The 18,326-nt window shown below is 37.1% G+C and overlaps 1 protein-coding gene across 2 annotated transcripts in view; it reads left to right on the top strand.

The window, feature by feature from the left end:
* The first annotated feature begins 1,502 nt into the window (after positions 1 to 1,502).
* The window catches only part of WDR75 (WD repeat domain 75), a 33,936-nt gene continuing 17,112 nt past the window's right edge, over positions 1,503 to 18,326 (top strand). The window contains exons 1-7 of one of the 2 annotated variants that reach the window (XM_037728569.1): positions 1,503 to 1,649; positions 8,870 to 8,999; positions 11,353 to 11,418; positions 12,273 to 12,363; positions 15,179 to 15,303; positions 16,882 to 16,952; positions 18,003 to 18,122. In XM_037728569.1, coding sequence (XP_037584497.1) covers positions 1,564 to 1,649; positions 8,870 to 8,999; positions 11,353 to 11,418; positions 12,273 to 12,363; positions 15,179 to 15,303; positions 16,882 to 16,952; positions 18,003 to 18,122 — 689 coding nt within the window. In that variant the 5' untranslated portion in view covers positions 1,503 to 1,563. The remainder of the gene's footprint in view (positions 1,650 to 8,869; positions 9,000 to 11,352; positions 11,419 to 12,272; positions 12,364 to 15,178; positions 15,304 to 16,881; positions 16,953 to 18,002; positions 18,123 to 18,326) is intronic. The other variant, XM_017500740.2, reaches the window with a different exon arrangement.

The raw sequence follows: 18,326 nt of genomic DNA, 5'->3' as shown, positions 1-18,326 counted from the left end.
AAAAAAAAAAAAAAAAGAAAGAAAGAAAAAAGAAACTGAACAAAAAGAGGTTAAGGCTGCAGAATCAAAAGTGATATTTTACGCTCCTTCCACTGTGACAAAGGGTATCAGAGTCATGAAAGAGGAAGCTCGTTACAGCTTGAGATAAACCGAAATTATTAAATATCTCCCTTTTCTAGTTCCAGCTCCCCAAATAATAAAGTTTTGAGCACTTATAATAGACTTCTCAGTAAAAAGTACATTTATCTCTGATTTTTACACTGATGCTGTCCCAGGATATGTCTTGACCTTTGTGAGTATCGTATTTCTCCACAATAAATAAACGTATGAGTATAATCATGTGTGGCTTAATGATGGGATATGTTCTAAGAAATGCATGTTAGGTGATTTCATCATTGTGTTAACATCATAGAGTGTACTTACACAAACGTAGATGGTACAACCTACTACACACCTAGGCTACGTTATAGCTGATTGCTTCTAGGCTACATATCTGAACAGCATGTCACAGTACTCAATATTACAGGCAACTGTAAGAGAATAGTATTTGTGTACCTAAACACAGAAAAGGTACAGTAAACACACAGTATTATAATCTTACGGAAACACCTTGTTATATGCATTGACTGAAAGATCCTTATGTGGCATGTGACTATACTTGTGACAAATCAAGGAGTGAAATCAAGATAGGCATCACAATATACAGGGTCCAAGTACGTGTAACTTTAAAAAGGAAAACTGAAGATAAACTTGCAAAAATAAACATCTTTGGATTTTAGGGGTTCCTAACCCACGGGCTCTATCCATTAATGTGAAAAGGTAAAATCAAGGCAACCAGAGAGCAGCGCCCTGAAATTTGGCGGGACTGGCCGAATGTCAGATTAGCCAGAGCAGCTACACTTAAAAGTTGGGGAAGATGCACCAGAATCCCGGAGTAGGAGCCAGATTCCCAAAGGAAGAAAGCCAGGCCCTAGGAGCTGTGGAGATTCTGTAGGAACCTACGCGATGCTTACAGGAACAGGAGAAAGGCCAATGAGAGGGACAAAAACGCCGTACGAGAAGGAGAAATCTACCTTTCCGCCCAATAACTCAAGGCGGCGACCAAGAAACCCAGAGACGCGAGAGGCTTGCGTCATCCCGCAGCGCCAGGATCACAGACACAAAAAAGCGACGCCGCCTGGGCGGGGGTTGAGGGGGTGGAGAAGACGACTGGAGGTCACGTGGTGCATTGTGCGCCACCTTTCCCTTCTGGCGGAAAAAGCCATAGAGTCAGTTTGACAAGGCCGGAAAGAAATATGTCAGTATTAAATAATTGTGTAGAGGTATATAATAAAAACGGATTGTCTTTGAGTCTCTGTTTTCCTTTCACCTTTTCTTACAAGTGTCTTAGTTTGACATTGCCCACACGAAAGATGGCTGCATAGGCCGTGCGTCCGACCATGGAGTCTCAGGCCTAGAAGGCCCCGTGGGTGGGTTCTTAGGGCTGGGAACAGCCCTATTGCCGAATGAATATAGGAAGTTCAGGGCGGGACCAGCGATTAGCCATTCTGCGACTGCGCAAAGATGGTGGAGGAGGAGAACATCCGCGTGGTTCGTTGCGGCGGCAGCGAATTGAACTTTAGGAGAGCTGTGTTCTCTGCGGATTCTAAGTATGTGGGGCACCGCGCTTTCTTGGCTGAGGGGCAGAGCGTCAGTTTCCCGAGGGTCGGGGAGAAGGAACTATCAGTAGCGTTCGGACTCGCCCGGAGGTTATCAGCTTTAACGGAGAACACGCGCCTGTGGGGGATCCCCAAGGTACCCAGAGGTACCCCCACCCGATTCCTGGACAGTTTACCTGCAGGTAGATTGAGAGGCCCTGGGGCAAGTCTCCGTGTCAAGGATCTGGAGGGTGCTCGGGCGCCTGGAAAATGGTCTGGGCATGGATGTGATGGATGTATATGCCACTACTTTTGCAGTACCTATTCTCTCGTACAGAATCATGTTTGGAGTGACTAAAACCTAAAAGTATTCCTCTTTTCCTACCCACCCCTCACCCCTGAACCATAGAGCATAGTGGCAGTCTTTTTGGAACTTTACATGAAAACATAGATTCTTTATGAGATAAAAATACGCTAAGACTTGGTCTCTTTACTCAGTGTAGCTGGAAACCAAACCACTCCCTGGCTTCAAAATCCAAATCTTACATTATGAAGCCTTTGTACGTTTCTTAATCTTTGCCTCAATTGCTATCATCTGTAAACAGGGATAATATTTAGTTCATTTCACATGGTTATTGGGAGGATTAAATGCCTGCAGACAAGGCCAGATATTTAATGGCTCAGTGTATGTAGCTGTAATCATTATTGCTGTATTGTCAGGTTTTCAAATCACTTAAGGTAGAGTGACACGTAATAAAAACAAAAAGCCCTTTCCGTCTTATAAGAGTAAAGGTAGTATCTTATGAAAGTTTGCAGCCCTCACAATATTGTTTTTTTTTTTTTTTGGCGGGGTTGGGGGTATACAGAGTCTCAATCTGTCACACAGGCTGGAGTGCAGGGGCTCGATCGCAGCTCACTGCAACCTCTGCCTCCCTGGTTCAAGTGATTCTGGTACCTCTGCCTCTTGAGTAGCAAGATTTTATAGGTATGTGCTGCCACGCGCAGCTAATTTTTGCATTTTTAGTACAGAGGGGATTTTGCCATGTTGGCCAGGCTGCTCTGGAGCGCCTGGCCTCAAGTGATCTGCTTATCTGAAGCTCCCAACGTGCAGAGATTACAGTGAGCCACTCTGCCTGGCCCACCCCCCACAATATTCTGCATATGAGTGTATGACAATTAGTTGTTGACAGCAATGCATGTATGACTGAAAGAGCGTTCATAAAGTGCCTTAGAAGCCAAAAAAAAAAAAAAAATGAGTCCTTAGTCTTTGTTGACATTGATCTTGTGAATCAGAGAAAGAAACAGAGGCTGTCAAAGCTCTGCCACTTCGGACTTATATCCATGTAACCAGTTTCTTCCTCAATGTACTGTTTCTACACCTTATTTATTATAACAAGGTCCATTGTGTGTTTCATTTGCTAAGCCCAACAATTCATTTTTCAAGTATTTGTCAACTATGTATTATGTATAACATGCTGCAATGACAAAAACTAAGATAATTTTAATATTGATCTTGTCTTCAAGGAGCTTACAGTCCAGTGAGTAAAAGGGATACTCAGTAACAGGTATTGCATACTGTGGTCCTGTAGGAAGGAGTTCATAAGAAGAGATTACTTCAAACTAAGAAAGATGGAGAACGTTGCTGAGCAAATGACATTTGTGCTAGGCCTAGATGGTATTTTAACTGGGGAATATGGACAGAAGACATTTCAGGTAGGGAGTACAGTGTAAGCAAGAAAGAAGTGATTTCTGTTGAACAGGCTGGTACAGTTAGCTACCAGCCTGTTCAACAGAAGAACAGTATAGTAAGAATGGTATATATCAAGGGACGTATTGGGAAATGAGTTTGGAAAGGACACGTGCAGCCATTTGTTGGCTGTTGTTTGGATCAGAGAGAATGATTTTTTAATTCTTTAAGGGGACAGCAGTAATCAGTTGTAATCTGATTGTGTTTCTTTGATAATGTTAACCTGAAAACTGTAAAGCTCCATGGTACATGTTGGTGGGTGGAGAAACGAGAGCTGGATAGGCTGGTATACTCAAAGTACAGTGATGGCATAGAAGAGGGAGTTACATAGTCAATTTTCCCTTCAGTAGTGGATCTTGTATCACTGGCAAGAGTTTGCCTCACCAGTGATACTGGGGGATGGAATGCCAGGCAAACAAGCTTGAAATCTGGGGGCCTTGAAAACTGGGGGTATTGAGTCAGTGTATTGCAGCATCAGGTATAAGAGATGGCAGGAAAAGACTCTGGAAGAATAGAAACCAGTGGTTAGAAGACCAGTGCAGGCATTCAAGCAAGAAATCTCTTTTGCCCAAACTAAGGTAATACTGAACATGGAGAAGAGAGACAGGGTTTTAGAGTGATTTCACAGTCAGTGTTAATGGGGAGATAGAGTTCTGTTCCGGTTTGTTAACTCTAAGGTACCTGTAAAACAACCAGGTGAATATGGGTAGTATTAGGCAGAAATTCAGGACTGAAGTTTGGGGAACTTGGTCAGAATGTAGAGATTTTTTTTCTTTTTGTCATCATCTATATATAAGCTAATACTTAAAACCAGTTGTCTAACAAATGAACAGGGTTATAATGGACTCAGCAAATATTTGAAGATTATCTACAAGGTAGTATAAGGAATTGGCTGCCTTATACAAAGAGGAATAAGGCAATTTTGTATTTTACCTCAAAATGCTTATCAAGAAAGACAAAATAGTAAAATGACACACTTGTGGAATTTTGGCAGCCTCCTCTTGAAACTAGAACAAAAACTCTGTTCTGACTACTTTAGTGGGTTGTTGTGAGGGGCAAGTGGGTATTACATGAAAGTTTCTGGTGTTGTCATATTAGATATTACTGACTCTCAGTCCAGTTCCGTTTGCACCCTAGTCTGCTGCATCTCCCAGTTATATAGTGCTATGAATTATTGCATTGGGGTTGCTAGGGGAGAGAAAACTGAAACAATGGGTCATCCTTGCCTTTCGCATTCCTAAATTGTCCACAAGCTAGTGTCCCAAACTCAGTATTTTTCCCTTGCAGATCACTGAGTATTGCCGCTGTAACAATTTTCCCAAGTTGTTACTGTTATAACATTATTACTCTAACTCTTATTCCTACTCTTGCCCAGAACTCTGTAACAGTTTTTTGTTGCCTCCTTAACTGTAGTTCTTCTATGTGGCTTTCAGTCCCTTCCCTGATACAGCTTAAGTCTTCTTACCCAACTGTTTCCTGATACTACCCATTGTACACACTTTGCTTGTCAGATAAGTACATTCTCTGTGTCTTGTACATGATCAGGCTATTTCCATGCTTTTACTTATGTTGCTGTTTTTTCTTCCTACCAATTAAATCGTACATCCTTCAGAGCCTAGTTTAAATCCTGGTTCCGGCTTGGAACATCCCAAATTTCTTACTTCTTCACTTTCTCAACAAAGATGAATCCTATGCGACAGGTGTTGTGGTTGGGTGCATTACACACCTTCCAGTCTACAAGGTTAAGGTATTATCCCTATTTAGTGAGTGCTTACTGTGTATGCTAAGTTTGCATTTGCATGCATTGTTTCACTTAAACTTTATGAGAAAGTGTTATTTGCATTTTACAGTGGGTAACTGTAAGTGGAAATATGAAGTTTAAAGAGGTTAAGTAAATTCTCTAATATCATTCAGCAAATACATGATAAAGCTGGCATTTGAATCCATTTGTGTTTGACCTACTATTATTGTTATAAGTGGAAGCATTGTCTCACCTCAAAGAACTCGCAGTCTGGTAGAGGAGAAACATAGTACACAGACAGTCTTAATGCGTTATGGTAAGTTCTGTGATGGAGCTAAGCCCACCGTCATGTAGAGGCACATTAGGACTGGTGCTGATCTAGAATGAGAAGATGAGGAAGGGCTTCCGGGAGAAAATTCTGAGCTGAATCTTAAAGCAGTAGTCAGAGTCCTGAGAAATAGGAAAGACCTGTCACTGATTGGAAGGTTCTAAGATGTGATAACTGATGTGGTATGCTGGATTGGGTTCTAGGAACACAAAAAAGACATTAATGGAAAAAGTGAAGAACTCCAAATAAATTGTGTAGTTAATAGTCATGTACCAATGTTAATAACTTAGTTTTGACTAATGTGCTGTGCTTATGTAAAGTGCTAACATTAGTAGAAGCTAGGTGGCGTGTATACAGGAACTTTAATTCTTCTATAAATCTAAAATTATTTCAAAATTAAAAGTTAAAAAATAAAAAGCTTACTCTTTGGAAATTAAAAAAAAACAGAAGTTAGAAAATCGTGTTCTATCCACATGTTCTCACTTATAACTGAGTATTGAATAGTGAGAACACGTGGACACAGGGAAGGGAACATCACACACTGGGGCCAGTTGCGGGGTTTGGAGGGGTAGGGAAGGAATAGAGGGGGTGGGAGCATTGGGGGTGGTTAACATTAGGTGAAATACCTAATGTAGATGCCTGGTGGGTGGATGCAGCAAACCACCATGGCACGTGTATACCTATGTAACAAACCAGCACGTTCTGCACAGGTACCCCAAAACTTAAAGTATAATTTAAAAAAAAGAAAGAAAAAAGAAAGCACTGTAAAACAAATACTCTGGTTGTATTCCCCTTTAACTAAAAATTTTTGAAAAACCTGACTAGGTATATGTTTATTTACTTATAGTGACATACGTCTACTACTATTAACGTGTTTATTAAGTGTCAAGAAAACTTAAGGTAAGCTCTGTACCTGACCAATTGTATGAGTTTGAGTCAATGATTTAATGTTTCAGCCTAGAATTTCTCATCTGCAGATTGGAAATGATAATATATATTTCATATTGTATTAAAATAATTTGAGTAAATATTGTAATGCAAACAACATAGCACTTGACCTCCACAAAAGTAAATAAAGTTACTTTAAAACTTAAAAAAAGAAAAAGAAAACATGTTCTATGTAGATAGCAGAAAGTGCATAATCATGGAGAGAAAGTTGACTTTAAAGGGTTGCATTTAAGTAATTGAAGCCAGTGTTCTTTGCTGAAAAACGAGAAGAGAGAAAATTCTTTTTTTCTGAGGAAGCTTATCAGAATCAATTAGGGAATGTTTCTTGGCCAACAGTTGCCACCTACTGTCTCAAGGAAGCCATGTCTAAAGGACCTCTTGATACTGATAGGGTGTGTCTAGGGGGATGGGGGAAATTGTTGGAGTTGTGAACTACTTTAATAGAGCACAGTGTTAAGTGAAAAAGTAGTCCAAGTTAGACTAGCATCAGACTACCAGGAGTTTGGATCATTTCCTAAAGGCAGAGGGAAAACATTGAAGGATTTTAACTTAATTTCACCTGTTGATGTGATAGGGTCAAATTTGCAAAATTAGTCTGGTGTGAATGTGAAAGCTGCATTGAAGGACTGTACCTAGAGACTGTAGAAAGCCCTCAAGAGTGGTCCAGGCTGCAGATGTTAAGCCTCTGAAGTACTCATGGGAATTGAGAAGACGGAGGCTGTATACCTCAAATGCTTTGTTGCTTGTACGTTCTTGATCTTATACCATTTCATACAACCATGCCTCATAAATGAGAGCACTTAAAAGATTCCATTGATTATAAGATGCATCCTAATTTCAGAGAGATGAACATGCAAAAATCAAGTATCTTAGAACTGACAAAATAGGATAGTAGTGGCCCCAGTTTGCAACAGATGTACTCTTAGTGTGTTGTAATACAGACCTCCTTTGTCCACAAGGGATATGTTCCAGGACCCCCAGTGGATTCCTAGAACCACAGATAGTACCAAACTCTATATATACTACATTTTTTCCTATACATACTTAAGTATGATAAAGTTTAAGTTATAAATTAAGTACAGAGATTAACATAATAACTAATAAAATAGAACAATTATATCAATATGTCAGCATCACTAGTCTTACACTTGGGGCCATTATTAAGTAAAATAAGGGTTACTTGAACATAAGTACTGCAATACAGCAGTAGTGGATGGGATAACCTAGACAGTTTCTAAGCGACTAATGGTTGGATTTGTCAACAGCAGAGAAAGTTGAAAAAAGGAATGATTCATGTCTCAGGTGGGACAAGAGCATTAATCACTATACTGAGAATGGCATACAATTTTAAACTTATGAATTATGACTAGGTAGTTAAAGCGAGGGAAAATGAAACTATAAATAAGAGAATACTACTGTAGATATAATGGGCACAGAGCAAACATTTTTTACTTGGAAGATACAAGATTTATATTTCTGAGCCTTGTTCTGTGATAATATCATGAAAACAGTCAAGTAATGTCCCAACTTAACCACATTTTGTAATTCAGTAGCCACTACTATGTGAAAGAAATCCAGAAAGATAAAGCAAAGCCAGCATTTCAGCAACAAGAAAAAAAATGGAATAAAGTCTTTGTATTTTTCTGTACAAGAGGCCCAGACCTCACCAACTAGAGCAGAACCTTTGACTTGGCATTTGCAAGCCAGTGTTGCCAGTGAACCATGGAGATGTTGGGGACATGGAAAGACACTCCTGTTGGCAGTACTATTGAAGAGTAATAGTTGATAGTGACTAGCACAGTGTCTGCATCCATTTAATGAGCAGGCAACTTGGTTATTAAGTTGGCTATCTTTGCAGGATAATTTAAATAATTTAAAGCCTTTCTCTACCAACAGGCAAGAGATATGACATTGGCATCATTAATCTCTTCTGAGTTAGTGAACTGATTGGTCATAGATGTCCCCATAGACAAAAGGCACACGAGTTTGAATATTCAGTTCTTAAACTGTACTGAAAGAAACCTCTGTTGCATTTTTATCATGGATAATAAAAAGATCGTACTACCTATTGAGTATGTGATATGATTTGGCTGTGTCCCCACCCAAACCTCATCTTGAATTGTAGCTCCAATAATTTCCATGTGTTGTTGGGGGTACTCAGTTGGAGATAACTAATCATGGGGGCAGTTTCCCCCATTCTGTTCTTGTGGTAGTGAATGAGTCTCATGAAAGCTCATAGCTTTATAAACGGGAGCTCCCTGCACAAGTTTTCTTTTTGCCTGCCACCATGTAAGACTCGTCTTTCATCTTCTGCCATGATTGTGAAGCCTCCCCAGCCACATGGAACTGTAACTCCATTAAACCTCTTTCCTTTATGAATTACCCAGTCTCGGTTTTATCTTTTTCAGCAGCATGAAAACAGACTAATAACAGTATGTGAAACTTGCTTTTCTTTTTTTTTTTTCCAGGTATATCTTCTGTGTCTCTGGAGACTTTGTTAAAGTTTACAGCACAGCTACAGAAGAGTGTGTACACATACTGCATGGGCACAGAAATCTGGTGACTGGAATCCAACTCAACCCCAACAACCATCTACAGGTGTCAAACAGTTTATAGCTGAATAGTTTAAGAGTGGTTTTGTTCTTGACAGAAAAATTTGAGTTGAATTTGGCTGGGAAACCTTCCAGGTTATAAGTAAAATATTTGTTTATCTTCAGGTGTAAGGTATTTTTCACTTACTAAACTACATTGCCCATAGTTTATTCTATGAACCATTTGTTCCAGGGAATGCTAATAGGTGTTACTTGAGAAGAATGTTCTTGGCTGTATGAGTTTCTGAAATTCAGGGCTAGGCACAGTTAAATCTATTTCTTGATTGTAGGTCTTCTTAGGTCCCCTTACATATATCGCAAATACCCAAAAGGGGTATGTAGTATTTGGTTTTTCTTAAACTTACTTGACTTCTGAACCATTTGGTTTCTGGGACACATTTTGAAAAGTGTTGGCCAAGAGGTATTGATTTGGTAGATCTGTTCCTTTAGAAGTGAGGCTCTAGCTTACTCTAGATGTTGCCTAGTCTTAAGACCAGTGTCTAGATGAGAAAATTTCTTTGGTGAGTGGGTCAACCAGTTAGTTTCAAGACAAATTTGGGAATTTAATTTAATACAGACTTTCCCACTTCCCCAGTAAAGTAGCCCTTGTTTCTCAGTATTCAAGAATTATGAAATGGTCATTTTAATTCTGTTCTTAAATTTTAGCAAATCTACTAAAATTTTATCTCAACAATATTTTGGTTTTGTTCTCATTTTTAATCAAATTCCATTTTCCTGGATTAGTCACAGCCAACTTGGAAATTATTAAGTGGATTTGCATTGCCATTCACTCTTACTCCAAAGGAACTAAAGTAGCACCAATCTTTTCTTTCCAAAATTAAATTAGCTACTCCTAAAAACCAAAGTTAAGTAACTTTTCTGCAGGATCCAAGTACGTATTTTATCCTTGTTGCCCTCTGAGAGTTTGACAAAAGTTTATCGCTGTGTGTAGCATTTGAATGTTTTTAATAGCAAAAATATTATTTTGTTAAAATTGAAATTTGTGAAGCCCATATACTAAATTTTATAGCCAAAAAAAAAAAGTATACACATTGCATAACAGCTTTGTTTCAGGTGACTGAAAGTTAAAATCAGGTTTTATTAACTTTCAGTAGATTTGGTTGAGGTGTAGGGGCAGCAATTCTGGACTTAGGAGTCACAGAATTTGTGTATTAACCATTGTTTTGACAGTTATTATGTTTTTACTTGTTACATTTTACTAGTCTATATATATTTATGATTCTTATATGCAGTCATTGGGATATAAATTTCCTAGTTAGTATAATTTTTTGACTTGGATAGATAATATGGTTTTATTCCAACATTTTAAAAGTTCTCTTCTCTATGTCTCTATTTGCAGAAATCCTAAAATTGCCACTTTCTTTAAAAATATTAAAATTATTTGTAAACATTATAAGCAAAGTATTTTCCTGTAACAACAACAGCAACAACAAAAATCTAGCAGAAACTTAATAAAATTAAGTGCACTAGGACAAAAATAAACCTGTGTGTTACTAAGGTCTTTTGGTGCTACCAAAGTATGCTCCACAGTCCAGCATCCTAAATCATTGGTTACCATTCTATATGACGGTACAGAAAGTGAGTGTCACAAAACACTTTGACATTGCCACAGCATCCTAGCACATTGTAATTTCTATTGTATTTTATGAAAGTATTGGTCCTTGATGGATTAGAAGAAATTTTTTTTACACAGAATATTCTTCAGTCACTTGAGAAGCACTGTTTTAATACTCATAAGGTGAAAGGAGTTTGGCTAATAAAACTGAGTTCTGGCAGAAAGAGCAACGAGCTGTTAAGTACTTTTTTTTGTTTGAGTCTCCCTCTGCTGCCCAGGCTGGAGTACAGCGATGTGATCTCAGCTCACTGCACCCTCAGCTTTCCAAGTAGCTGGGATTACAGGATGTGCCACCACACCTGGCCAATTTTTGTGTTTTCACCAGAGATGGAGTTTCACCATATTGGCCAGGCTGGTCTCAAACTCTTGGCCTCAAGTGATACACCTACCTGAGCCTCCCAAAGTGCTGAGATTGTAGGTGGAACCCACTGTACCTAGGTGTTTTCAAATCTCCTTCACAACCTTATCATCTCACTCTTCAAGATAGAAGGTTGACTTTTTTCCTCTCTCTTTTATTTGAAACTTGAAATGGATAGATCAGCTTCTTGCAGAGAGCTGTGAAAAGATTGTTTCACAGAAGCAATATAGATAAATGACTGTAACTCTTTAAAGGTAACAATTAATGAATAGAAAATGTCCCTGATCAGCATTTAATTATTCATGTGATATCTTGATGAGTTTCCTTGTTTTTTTTTATCAATTTTGTACTGTTTCACCCTTTTAGCTGTATTCTTGTTCCCTTGATGGCACAATTAAACTGTGGGACTATATAGATGGCATCTTAATAAAGGTATGTGGATTGATCTTTACTTTTCCTTATGTGAAAATTAAAGGCAATGTAATATAATGGTCGATGTACTGTTTCTAATATTTAAATCGATTTCCTAAGCAAGTTACAGAATAACATAAAAAAAAAAAATTGACTACATAAAAAGTTTCCACTTAAAAAACAAGTTAAAGCTGGGAGAAAATATTTACAGAAAATATTATTCCAAATATACAAAAATATTCCCAAAAACCAATAAGGAAAAACTAATAGCCTTGTAGGAGAAATTGGCATAAAGTAGGAATATGTAAATTCAAAGAAAAAGAAATACAGGTAGCCAATAAATATGAAGAGATGTTTAAACTCATTAATAAAGAAACAGAAATTAAAACAAATGACATAGTATTTCCCCCATAAGTTTAGCCAAATTGTAGATTGAAAAAAATCTAGTGATAGGTAAAGTACAGAGAAACAGGCACTTTGTACACAATGATAGTTAAAACTAAAATTAGTAAACACGTTTTGCTCCAGCAGCCTAACCTCTAAGAATCTCTTGTTAAAATAATGACCTGTACATGTAGTCCTTATAACATTGTTGACAGCAGGAAAAAAGTTAAATATGACCTTGATATCAGTTAAAATTATGATGCATTCATTCAATACAGTACCATACAGCCATTAAAAAGAATCAGATCTGTATGTAGGAAACTTGAGAGGGTGTTTAACAAATACAAAGCAGTTGTCTTCTGTAGGCTACGTACTCTCCTTATGTTGGGAATACAGCAAGAGCAAAATAGATAAAAATCCCTGCCCTAATGGATCTTATGTTCTACTGGAGGGAACAGGCAGTAAACACTATGGTGCTCTTTATCTTTCAGACTTTCATAGTTGGATGTAAACTTCATGCCCTGTTTACTGTTGCCCAAGCTGAGGATTCTGTCTTTGTTACAGTAAATAAAGAAAAACCAGGTATAGTATAATTACTTACTCTATATGGCACAGAGTGGCTTGTTACATTTTACACTTCCTCAAAATTTAACATTTGGTTTTAATCTAAAGCTAACAGTTTTTAGAGTGGTCATTTAAATTGCTTTTGTCATTATTGTGTTTATTTGGAGAGGCTTTGTATGAGTTCTGAGATATGCAGTGAGGGAATTTGATATGTGGTTGTAATAATAGACTGCAAAGCTCAAATTTTAAATCTGCTTTGCAAAGGTGGATAGAATTTGTTTTCCTACTGAACTTAAATCTGTTATTCTTAAGCATCACTATCATTTTATCCATCATTGAACACTTCTTACTGTCTTGAGTCAGGGTAGGAAACGGCAAAGAAAATTGGTTGGTATTAAGAATAATAGTGTGACTAAGTTATTAATTACATTTTCACTGTCTTTGAGACATTAGTCCATTGAAATTGCTGTGCATCAGCATTGTAGGAATTCCTGGAATATTGTCAGTGATGACATAATTGTCCTTTATCATAGAATTTAATAAAACAGAACAGTGACGTGAGGACACATCTAAAGAAATTTTCTGATCCCCAAATTCAAGAATGCCACCACACTCTGTGGTATCCTCCATACAATGCAGTTCTGTTCAGAATGAAGAATATGAAGCAGCTTTAAGATGGTTAGTGGGGCCGGGCATAATGGCTCACACCTGTAATCCCAGTGCTTTGGGAGCCCAAGGTAGGAGGAATGCTTGAAGTCAAGAGTTTGAGACCAGCCTAGGCAACATATACCACGACGCTGTCTCTAAAAAGAAAAATGGTGGCTACAGTCCTAGCTACTCAGAGGCTGAGGTGGGAGAATCACTAAATCACCTCCAAAGGACATTTCAAAAAATGTTCTAGAGGTGGCAACGTTCTTAAAAATAATTAAGTCATCTTGCCAGATGACTACTTCAAACATAGCAGTCTTTTTAATGTTTAATTTCGGTTTTGTTTATTGAATATGTAGATTCTTGGTATCTGTTCACATATTTATGAAAAATTCAGATTCCTACTCTTCCTGACTGGCGGTTGATCACTAGGTTTGAGATGTACTTTAGGAATCTGCATTTTTAATATCATCCCAGGTGATTCTGCTCATCACTCATGTTTGGTAACAACCTCCTATACTCACTCCATGATTCCTCAGTTGGAAAAGTGGTTGCCAGTAGCTGTAGCAAAACTTTTTATCCATGATTGTAGACACCGACTACGCATAGGAATCTTGCAAAGAACTTAAGTAATAAGATTCTATATGCTGGGGCCTAGTTGTTTACTGAAAAAATTTCCTAGTTGTGTCGAATATGCAAGACAGGTGGAAAACTACTGATCTAAAGTAAAGATCTTGTGTTGTAATCTAAATTCTTCTCATAAGTAAATCTATTATTAGTCTTCAGTACTTGGCATATAATGGGCACCCAGCATATGAAAATCTGGATTGCTGCTACATAAATGTCTGTCAGGCTTGAAAAGTTACCCTGTGCTAGCTGCCTTGCTTACTGCACCACTGGCCTCTCATACTCAAATACAAAAACATACATTATATATGTATGTGTACCTTTTTGTGTTATTCATGTTCCACAGCCCAAAACCAGAGTCTCTGATAGAAAACTGAATAAATCATGTTGCAGTTACTTCTCTAATTTAAAAACAAATCAGCCTTTTATTTACATGTTATTTTTGATGGTATTATTTTTTGACTAAGCGTCATATAGTCATTCAACACCTAATTAAGCACCCACCATGTGCTAGATACTGTTATGGTTGCACAAAACAAAACACACAATAAGTCCCAATAGTAAACTGGATCAGTTATGTGATACAGTAAGATGAAAGGTGGTCTATAGAAAAATAAAGCAGGGGAGGGAAATGGGCAACATTGGAGGAGTGAATATTAAATAAGAGGAATAAGGGCTGTGCAGCTATATCGGAGAAGGGAGGCAGGTGGGAGTGAGCCAGTGGAGAATAGATTATATATAGCATCCTACGCTGTTGGAAGGACTTTTGCTTTTACTCTGAGTAAAAATAATACCTTAAGGAGATATTTTTTAAAGGGATATAAAGAAAAGAATATGCCAATATTACAGGAAAGGAGATTTTATCCTGTAAATATTATGGTAGGCCCATCATAGATAGTATTTCTGAAAACTCTCAGATGGTTTATTGCTTTTGGCTACTTACTTCACCAACATTCATATTCCTTTCCATTTTAACATTCAACTTAGTACTTTGGAACATAAAATGCACCAGTAAGACACAAGGTGATTTCTAGTTCTATGTATTTGGGGAGTTTATGTACATGATTTATGGCATTAGACTTCCACTAAAACTCATTAATTTAAACAAAGAGTCTAACCTTAAATTATGTTTTGTTCAAGATTAGCCTAGAATTATTATCTTGGCATTGAATAAATTCTAGAGTACTGATTAGCAGTTTCACAGGGCCAGGCACGGTGGCTCACGCCTATAATTGCAGTACTTTGGGAGGCAAGGCGGGCAGATACTTGGTCAGGAGTTTGAGACCAGCCTGGCCAACCCCATCTCTACTAAAAATACAAAAATTAGCCAGGTTTGGTGGCACATGCCTGAAGTCCCAGCTAGTCGGGAGGCTGAGTCAGGAGAATCGCTTGAACCTGGGAGGCAGAGGTTGCAGTGAGCCAAGATCACGCCACTGCACTCCAGCCTGGACAACAGAATGATACTTTGTGTCAAAAAAAAAAAAAAATTCATACGAATAAATGTACATGTTCGCTCTCTTTAGAGAAGCTTTATATTAATATAGCTTCCTTTGGCTAGATATATTTCAGCTGGTTTCAGTGAAATTGCCAAAATCATCAAGCCAGGAAGTAGAAGCCAAGGAGCTGTCCATTGTTTTGGATTACATAAACCAGTCACCCAAGTGCATTGCCTTTGGAAACGAGGTAAATCTTGTTTTGTTGGTTTTCTGTTTTGTACCTAAAATTTCTTTCCTGTAGTGTCTCTTCTGGGCATTTTATGTTACAGTGATTTTATATTCCCTTGAATTATTATATTTTTATTAGTAACTAAGAAGTCTTTTTACTGCTTTAGCGTGTATTTATGGTATAGATTTTTTGGAGTCATCCTTACTTTTGTGTATTCTGTCCTATTGCCTTTGTAAACTCTCTTAGACTATGTATCTTTAGAAAATATGGCCTCTCTGTTCATAATTAATATGCCCATTATAGAAAATTTGGAAGTTACGGAAAAATATAATGAGGAAATAAAACCTATAATCTGACCAGTGATAATTGAAGAATCCCTTTCTAGGTTGTTTTCTTAACATTTATGAAATAACTTTTCCCAAAAAGAATTAAGATCAGAAGTCTTTTTATCTTTTTTTTTTACTTAACATTGCAGCATGTGTGTATACTAACATGTTTTTCATAAATAATAACTAATGTTTATATTGCGATTTCTTTAGCCATTCCCTGTTAACAGTACTTTACTCTTTTAAAATCAAATGCTATGAAAAGCCCTGGACATGACTGTAGGGGCATGTTTCTTTAGCCTTTAGTTTTGTAGCATTATTTTGGCATTATTCTGAAAAAAGTTCATTTCTCAGAGTAAAATTTTTTAACATCAATGTCAGCATTCTTCAGTGTTGTTAGTCATCAATTAAATACAAAGTAAAGCCATAGCAACATACCACCTTAACGTCCACTAGAATAGGTAATGTTGACAGGATATAGAGCAAAGTTAAATACATTTACCCAGCAATTCCGTTCCAACATAGAAATGAAAACACAACTACAAAATGATGTGTACAAGAATGATTACTCATAGTAGCTCCAAAATGTAAATAACCCAAATATTCATCAGCAAGAGAATAAACAAATATGATAGGTATTCATATTTGTTGAATATGGGATGCTGGTCAGCATTAAAAAGGAGCTAATGACACACATGAGAACATGGATGAAATTCAAAAAGATGATGGATGATGTTGAGCCGCAGAGGCCAAGCACAAAATAGTGTATATTTTACCATTTTATTTACATTAAATTCTACAACAAGCAGAGAAATAAGCTGTGGTGATCTAAACAAATGGGTGGGGATGGGGACATTGAGGAATGACTGTAGAGAGGAAGGAGAGGGCATTTCTGAGGAAGGAAATTTTCAAGATCCTGATTGTGGCAGTGGTTATGTAGATATACATGTATGTCAAACATGTATATTTATTGCATTTTGGTATATATAAATTATTCCTAGTGGAAAAAAAATTAAATCATTGTACTTTAAGCTTGAGAGTCTAGTTTTAGGATTTAGGACCTAAGTTGATCTTTTAATTTTCTATCATTGTTTTAGGAGTATGATTATTCTTTCTACAGCCAAAGCAGAATATATCGTTTCATATTAATATTCTCTTATCAGCTGAACAAAGTTACTGTTACTGTTAACTTTTGTTGGGAGGGGATGTTTCTTTTTGTTGGGAGTGTTGACTATATTTGTGAATGTTTATCTTCTCTTTGAAATACCAGGGAGTATATGTTGCTGCAGTACGGGACTTTTATTTGTCTGTTTATTTTTTCAAAAAGAAAACAACATCAAGGTAAGAATTCTTTTTTATTAACTTTATTTTACTCCCTCAAGAGTTTTTATAATTTTATTTCTTCCTTATACCTATAATCCAAGGCCATTCCTACTTTCATGTTACAAGGGATTGTCAGATTGTGAAGTATGGAGGTATAGTTTTTAACCATACCATTGGTCACCAAAACCTAGGAAGCTTTTTCCAGCCAAAAGCTCCATACACCTAATTTCTAGTCTGCATTCTTGGAGTCAAAGTTGGGTGTATTTTTACAAGATTTCACCACGTGATTCTCATTGCTGTTTTAGGGATGTAGGAATGAATATAGGCTTTGGGATATGTAAGTTTAAATTGGATCAGATTTAGTCCATTTGATCCTCAGTGCACCTCAATTTAACCCATCTTTAAAATGGAGATAATATCTACCTAACAGAGGTATAATGATGAATAAGTTGACATGTTTAGAGCAGCTAGTGCTAAGCATTGAGTAGTTACTATTCGAAAGTAATAACCCCCTCTTCCCTTTTACCCTGCCAAGATTGCTTTCTTTTTAGTGTAATAAGGATCCTGACTTCTTCAGAGCCTGAAGATTGACAAGTATTCAACCAAAGAATAGGAAATAGACTAGATGTTATAACAAGTAGATTTATCTTTTTGGATTTGTCCCTTCAGATGCATTAGCCATTTGTCTCAGATCTAATGTCTTAGGTTTGATTATGCCTCATGCTAAATCTTAGGTTCAGTGAGAAATTTGAACAAGCTTTGCCCAGGCCAAAAAAAATTGCTAAAAGGACTGCCTTTTCTTTACTTAATGTCAGTGGCTTCCATAAATAAATTATTATGGTAGAATATTAGTTATGTGAAGTTTATATTATATATTAATGCATGTTTACAAAACAGAATGCTTAATTCTTGATCAAAATTTTCTTTTTAAAAAAAATCCTGCATTTATATTTATTGAATTTTGAGCTCTACAATTTTGGCCGCTATTGCTGGGAACTGTCTTCTAGTTAACTACATTACCACTTACCAGGAGACTTTAACAATTAAGGGAAATTTTTTTTCTCCTAGGTTTACTTTATCATCATCAAGAAATAAGAAGCATGCTAAGAACAATTTTACATGTGTAGCATGTCACCCAAAGGAAGACTGCATAGCATCTGGTCACATGGATGGCAAAATTCGTCTTTGGTCAGTTTACTCATGAAGAGCATGGCAATCATTTATATACTGTTTTATGTTAGTCCTGCAGAACAGGACTATCTCTGGGTCCAAGGAAACAGCCTCCCTTTCCTTTTTTGTGTGCTTTTCATTTCTCACTGTTTTAGAATTCTAACCTTGGGCTTGAGTAAAAAATTTCTTGTTGCCTATAATTATTTTATTATTATTATTATT

The sequence above is a fragment of the Cebus imitator genome, unplaced genomic scaffold (assembly GCF_001604975.1).
Source record: "Cebus imitator isolate Cc_AM_T3 unplaced genomic scaffold, Cebus_imitator-1.0 Scaffold268, whole genome shotgun sequence".
In the NCBI taxonomy this organism is placed as follows: domain Eukaryota; kingdom Metazoa; phylum Chordata; class Mammalia; order Primates; family Cebidae; genus Cebus; species Cebus imitator.
Note: the sequence above shows the minus strand (reverse complement) of the source record. Positions and strands in the feature narration are given on the sequence as shown.